The 7,243-nt window shown below is 50.8% G+C and overlaps 1 protein-coding gene across 1 annotated transcript in view; it reads left to right on the top strand.

Moving 5' to 3' along the window:
- The window catches only part of AUTS2 (autism susceptibility candidate 2), a 1,223,225-nt gene extending 1,220,745 nt beyond the window's left edge, over positions 1-2,480 (top strand). The window contains exon 23 of the mRNA XM_010854341.1: positions 3-2,480. Coding sequence (XP_010852643.1) covers positions 3-533 — 531 coding nt within the window. The 3' untranslated portion in view covers positions 534-2,480. The remainder of the gene's footprint in view (positions 1-2) is intronic.
- Positions 2,481-7,243: the final 4,763 nt, after the last annotated feature.

The following is a 7,243-nucleotide window of genomic DNA, read 5'->3' as shown; positions in this document are numbered from 1 at the left end:
TTCACCGCAGAGACCCGCTGGGCAGGGACTTTCTGCTGAGGAACGACCCCCTGCACCGGCTCTCGACGCCCCGGCTGTACGAAGCCGACCGCTCCTTCCGGGACCGGGAGCCGCACGACTACAACCACCACCACCACCACCATCACCACCACCCGCTGGCGGTGGACCCGCGGCGGGAGCACGAGCGCGGGGCGCACCTGGACGAGCGCGAGCGCCTGCACGTGCTCCGCGAGGACTACGAGCACCCGCGGCTGCACCCCGTGCACCCGGCCTCCCTGGACGGCCACCTGCCGCACCCCGGGCTGCTCACGCCAGGGCTGCCGAGCATGCACTACCCGCGTATCAGCCCCACAGCGGGCCACCAGAACGGACTGCTCAACAAGACGCCCCCGACGGCGGCGCTGAGTGCGCCTCCCCCGCTCATCTCCACGCTGGGGGGCCGCCCCGTGTCCCCCCGCAGGACTACGCCCCTGTCCGCCGAGATCAGGGAGCGGCCTCCCTCCCACACGCTGAAGGACATCGAAGCCCGGTAAGGAGCGGACAGGACGCCCGGCGGGACACACAGGCCCGCGGGCCGCGCGGCGCCGGACTTGCGGGCCTGCCCTCCGCGCGCGCTGGCCAGGCCCGCGTCTCCAGTGCGGGTGGGGAGCCCCCAGCGCTTCCCTGTGTATAAAAAAAAATTTATGTATAGACTCGGTGCAGATTTTGAAATGTTTTTTGTATATTCTCTGTTGAAATTTTTCAGATCTTTTAGCCGATTCATACGTTCTCATGTCTCCCCACTCTTGGTTTGTCATATAAAACTTTTTTTGATTTGAACCAAAACAGTGAAGATGACAACACAACACCCACGCGGTGATAACTGGGGGGTGGGGAAGCCGACAAGAGTCCACACCATCCACCGTGCAGAGAGCTCTTTGGGGTGAGAAGGGAAGGCCATGTACATAGTTGTGTAAAGAAAAAAAGGGTGGGGGGGGCTTGTTGCTTCATGAGCTAATGGTTCATATATGCAAAAGGGTAAGATGAAAGCTTTACTTTGTACAGATGTAAATAGATAAAGATTAAGTAACATAATACATTAATACTTCTTAAAATGTGCTATTTGCAGACTTAATATCAGCGAGCACAGCCGGCTTCGGCTGTGTTCCCCATGTATTGTTCTAGACAGCTAAACCCTTCAACTATGCAATGAATGTTAGGGCTTTTCACAAAAGCCCGCCTAACTCAAAGGAGCCTTTTCAAGTCCATTTACAACATACTTAAGGTCATATTTTCCCTGAACAAGCACTTAACGTGATATGACTGTTTTCCTTGCTTGTTTTTTCAAACAGAGAATAATACCTGATTTTGCAAATTGGACCCCCAGGCTGAAACTTTGCATCTGAAGTTGCTGCTTGTGGGCCTTTGGGTGCGTGTAGGGGTGGGGTGGGCAGAGTGCAGCCCTGGAGAGGTAAACCAAGGCCGTGAACCAACCAACCAGAGCCAGGGAGGATGGGAGTGGTCAGATGCCAAAATCAGGGGACACAAACAGGCCGCCAGCACCTCGTCACCATCTGTCACGTGATTTCACACACCCTTCATGTGGGAACCATGCGTTTTTCAGTTTCCTATCTGTACACCCCTTCTCATTCTGTAATGAGATTCAGTTGTACCCAAACAGATCCTGAAAGAAAGCTTCGCGTTTTCTCAGATGATGGATATGTTTTCACTGTATTCAATAACTGATGAAGTTCAGGAGCACGTTCCCTAGCATGACTCACCACGTTCCTGTCGGTAACCCAGTCCAGGAGGAGCCAGAGCAGGTCAGCTTTGTGGGGCCGGGGAGCGTTGCAGAGGGCGAAAGGCGGCAGGCAGAGAGACGGTCTTGTGTGTGCGTGTTTTTGAGTTTTGCATCAATCTTACTGTCTCTTCATGATACTTTTATCATACAGTCAGCCTCTTGTCTACCTAATTTGGAGAGAATATGACTTTACTAGCAGAGATACAATATATCTTGTCTACTGGACTGTAAAATATGTGTATGAAATAAAATTAGTTCCATTTGGTCTTCTAGTATATTAAAGTGCTATCTGACGTTGTTATCCTGTTTTTGCAAAAAAAAAAAAAGTTAACTACAGACCATTGTTTCTAATAAGCAGAGAGATCTATTTTAGTAGTCAACTGAAGGTTTAGTTGTGAGTTTCAGATTTTGTGAATTCCAAATGTTGTGCAGTGTTTTTTTTTTTTTTTTTAAGACAACAACTAAAAAGGAAAAAAAAAAATCCAAGGAATATGTACACTGGAACCGTAGTGGTAGCTTTCAGTATTGTAAAGAGATTGTTCTATACAGACCTTTTTGCTGTTCCTCCTGTATGTAATAAAGTCCTTTCTAGATCCTATGTGAAAAGAAACGTGAAGCGACTTGCGTCTTCAGCATGTTCTCATCGGCGGAGCCTTGTGTTATGTAAACTGTGCCATGTTATTAAAAAATGTGAACCAAGCTTCCAGCTGCCTGTTTGTGTGGGGTGGCCACCTTACCACAGGGACGAAGCCGTGCCTGTGAGACAGGCCAGGCCCTGGAAGAGAAGAGCCTTGAAGCCTTGAGTGCGGACGGAAGGCTGGCCGCCCTCTCTGACACACGTAGCCTCTACCAGTTAGTTTCTGTAGACGTCTGCCCTCCGTACGACCAGGAGTATTTGGTTTGATTGCATGTTCTGAGTCCTGGGGAGGTGATTTTGGATTGCGTAGGGGGTGAATATGCAGGCTGAGTTAGCCAGAGCCCTTTGTGTCTTGCACCTCCTTCAAAACCCCACGTGTGCTGTGGCTGCGTTGATGACACCTGACCGAGGGCCGGCTTGAGCCTGTTCTTCGCATCGCATCTGAGGGCTCAGTTTGCCGTGTGTGACTTCAGACCTTCCAGGTATGTCCCTGTCTTTTCCTGTGTCTTGTTGAATTACCTGGCGTAACCCTCACCAGCTTGCAGATCTCTCCATCCTCTAAAACCTGTTTTGTCTTTTCAAGATGTAAAACCTGTTACACTTCCTGGTGTCCACATGATGGATGATGAGTGTGTGTGTCTTAACTGGAGGAAACAAAGGCAGTCCGGCTTTAGCAGGATGTGGGTGGCTGCTGTTGGAGAACTAGAATTGGAAACGAACAGAAACGGGGGGCTGGCGGTCTATGCTGAGGACACCTGCAGCTTCACGGGCAGAGGGAGGTGGTGCTGGCACAGGGGGCTCTGGAAGGCTGCTGGCTGGGGGCACCAGACTCCCAGGCTTGGAAAGCTGATGATGGGCTTGAATGAAGGTTGCCCCCTTTACCCTGCTCTTAGGCTAAATACCCAGCTCCCAGGCTGGAGAAAATAACTTGAAGAAAGACTAGTAGATTGGAAAGCATACTAACCACTGTTTTTCTAAATCAGGCAATTCTCAGGACCTTCCACTCACTCACCATCCGTAGCCTTGCTGGCAGACCACCCTGCTCCCGCTCTCCCGAGCACTCTTTCCAGGCCGCCACTCGCAATGCAAGACCGGAAGTTACTGTCAAGTCAGTCACGGTACTGAATCCCCCAGGCTTTATTCCTCTCAAGACCTTGCAGATTTTCCCTCTAATTGCGTTCTGCTCCCCGGCACTGATGGGTACCAGCACAACTTGATTTCCTGCTAACCTATAGATGCTCTAATTATCTCCACAGTCTTAGACCCACAGTGATCTTGTTACCTGCTAATGGCACATGACAAGTGAAAGCACGGATATGATGATGCAATAATTAGCATTTCCAGATGGATATTCACAACAGCGTTGGCTGTTGATCCTCTCTTTGCCTCAATCAAGGTGGATGAGAGGAAATGAGACGTGACCGTCGATGTCATATACAAACAGCGTAAAAAGACGCTGCCCTTAGCTGTACCAAGGTGGATGCCTAAGGCGTGTGTGTATCCGTCCTGAGGCACAAACTTGGCCTCAGTGCCATTAAATCAAAGAAAAGATGACCAAAGTGACATGGGCTTTTTCATATATTTTTAAAACTCTATCTTCTCTAAAAAATATATATATATGACTTTTTGAGCAATTTCTTAGACATGGAAAGTTTCCTTTCAAGAGGACAGAGGTATTTATCAGATAGAAAATAATACAAAGTTAGTTCTCACTAGACAGAACCTCCGACGAGGACCTTAAACCCACAGCCTGGTGTAAGCCACCCTCCCGGCTTCTGTTCTCAGTGACATTAAAATCACAGCTTCTCTGGAACTGTTTCTTAAATGTGTAAAATGAGACCATCTGAATAAATCAAGACCTAAAAGCAGGCAGGTTTTGGTGCGCAGGTTCTGGAGCCGGTGGAGCTGGTATAGAGAACAGCCCACACAAGAGACAAAGTCGCTTTTCCTCTTTATCAACTCAGCTCCAGTATCATGAGGCTTCTTTGTTAAAGATCTGCAGACATGGTGGTTCCAGGGGTTCTAACTCAGGCCTGAGTGTTTCTCTCCTGGTGGGGGCGGGCAGGGTCTGGCTGGAGCATCCGGGATGTTGGCACATTCCGGCTCCCACCTACCCACTGATCGCCTGATGCAGATGACGTGGGGTTCGACCCCTGAGCGGGTGTTTGGAGATGCACTGTGGCCAGGAAGAGCCCTGGGCCACAAGCCTTCAGGGCCCCTGTCCTTGGCCGGTCCTGGGCCTCAGTTTCCTTCAGTTCAGTCGCTCAGTCGTGTCCAACTCTTTGCGACCCCATGAATTGCAGCACGCCAGGTCTCCCCGTCTATCACCAACTCCTGGAGTTCACTCAAACTCACGTCCATCGAGTTGGTGATGCCATCTACCCATCTCATCCTCTGTCATCCCCTTCTCCTCCTGCCCCCAATCCCTCCCAGCATCAGAGTCTTTTCCAATGAGTCAACTCTTCCTTAGGGGTCACTTAAATGAGTTGGCTTACAGCATCTTCAAACTGTTTGGACTGTCTCTCTCTTGGGCCTCTGGTTACTCCTTTTAATTTTCTCAAAAATATCTGCAAATAAAAAATGCTGGAGAGGTTGTGGAGAAAAGGGAACCCTCTTGCACTGTTGGTGGGAATGTAAATCGATTCAGCCACTACAGAGAACAATATGGAGGTTCCTTAAACTAAAACTAGAACTCCTGTATGACCCAGCAATCCCACTACTGGGCGTATACCCTGAGAAAACCGAAGTTCCAAAAGACGCACGCACCTCAATGTTCATTGCAGCACTAGTCACAACAGCCAGGATACGGAAGCAACCGACGTGTCCGTCTACAGAGGAATGGGTAAAGACGTGGCACTCACGTACGACGGCACGACAAGGAGCGAAACTGGGTCATTTGTAGAGGTGTGGATGGACCTCGAGTCTGTCAGGTTACTTTTGAAAACCTGTTTACCTTCTCACACCCTGTTCAGTTCCCCTTGCTTCTTGGCAACTTTATATCTGCCTTTATCTTCAGGGTCTCTTCCTCAAGGCCCTGCTGTCAGCTGCACCACTGGCTGCGGTCAGTCTCAAAGCCACCTCCGTGAAGCCTCCCCAAGAGCCTGTTTCATGCTGATGCCTGCCCCCTCCCAGGACCCTCCTAGGAGGGTCTGCTCTCTGAGCCTGCTCTCTGCTCCCCTCCCGCACCCTGCTCTCAGCCCTTCCTGTCCTGGGGTCCTGCAGAGCCCTGTCTTCCCTACTGCAGGACGGTCAGCTTCTCAAGGTGGGGTCTGAACAACATGTGCCCCCAGATAAGGCCTGTGCCTGGTTAGAGAAGATCCCCTGGAATAGGAAATGGCAACCCCACTCCTGGAACTCTTGCCTGGAAAATCCCATGGACAGAGGAACCTGGCAGGCTCCATGGGGGTCGCAGAGTCAGATATGACTGAGTGACTGAGCACACACAGGTGGGTGAGGCCACACCGCGGCTGGCTCCCTGAACTGGAAGACTGCACAGAGCTTTGACTCACGACCCTTTTTGACTGTAATGCACGTACGTCGTGATGCGGGGCATGCGCACACACCCGACACGGGTTTGATGAAGCAATGCTCCTGTTGTGTGTGGTGAGCTCTTTTTCACTCTGTCCTCTTTATTCCTTCTTTGCACTGCTGGTCACACCCACTAATTCATCTCACACCCTTGGAATCATGGGTCTCACCCTCTACTTTGAAAGTAGCATCAGGTAAGAAATCCTCCAGGCTCTGAAGGAAGGTGAGGTCACGTGGGCGGAGGGCCCAGGCTGCCTTCTACTCCCAGGACTGCTACCCTCTTAACTGACTCTCCCTAAACCCCGCTCCATGCTGCTGCCAGCTGTGCTCCCAGGCTCCACACCATCCCTTATTTACAGAGGACGCCAGAGGGAGCCTGGGTTCTCACTCGCCCTTCAAAGTCCTGCCCCTGCAGCGCCTGGGGACCTGTCACCATCATCTCTCCGGCCTTACCCAGCACACCCTGGCCATTCACACCTCTGTGTTTCTGTTCCCTCTGTGCTCTCTTCATCTAGCAAGCTGAGGCTTACTCCAAAGGCCATCCCCTCCAGGAAGCCTCCCCTGACTGTTCCTTGTCTCCCCCCCCACAATTCCCACCACCCTTCATAGTTCACTGCTTAGTCTAGTGGTTCTCAAAGTCTGGGCCAGCATCAACACCAGGGAATTTGTTAGAAATACAGATTCTCAGCCCTCTACCTCTAACCTCCTGAATCCGTAACAGATTGGGGCCCAGGAATCTGGGTCTTCACCAACCCTCCAGGTGATTCTCATGGGCAACCAAGCTTGAGAACCACTGGCTCAGACTGTGTGAAAAGCTCAAGGTGAAGTTCTGGCCTAAGGCTGCAAAAAGAATCACTGAGGCGACAGAAAATGAATCTGGGGGAGAAGCTGTTCTTGGCTTTTCAGCCTGATCCATGATCCTGCTGGATCACAAAGAGATGGTAACCTTGTAGGAGACAGGCACTTCCTGCTTCCTGGTCTCTCCTGCTGCTCTTGCAAGTTCTCATCACGGACTCATGCATCGCTATCAGTATGAAACAGTAAAACAAGAGCCAGTGTTAACAGAGTGCTTGCTCTATGTGCTGTAATGTTTTCAACAGCCTTACAAGGTGTAACCCTGATTGGACAGTGAAAACAACAAAACCCATAAAGGTGAGGGGACTTGCCTGTGTTTAAGCACATAACTTAGATACACACCAGGCAGTCCCTCTCCAGAGCCTGCATCGTAACCCTGTGTTACTACCAAGAGGCTGACTGAGTTAGTCTGTCCCACAGACAGCAACGGCAAGGACACTGTT

This window comes from Bison bison, unplaced genomic scaffold (genome assembly GCF_000754665.1).
Source record: "Bison bison bison isolate TAMUID 2011002044 unplaced genomic scaffold, Bison_UMD1.0 scf7180017864340, whole genome shotgun sequence".
Taxonomy (NCBI): domain Eukaryota; kingdom Metazoa; phylum Chordata; class Mammalia; order Artiodactyla; family Bovidae; genus Bison; species Bison bison.
The sequence above is the reverse complement of the archived record's forward strand: the minus strand, read 5'-3'. Positions and strand labels throughout refer to the sequence as shown.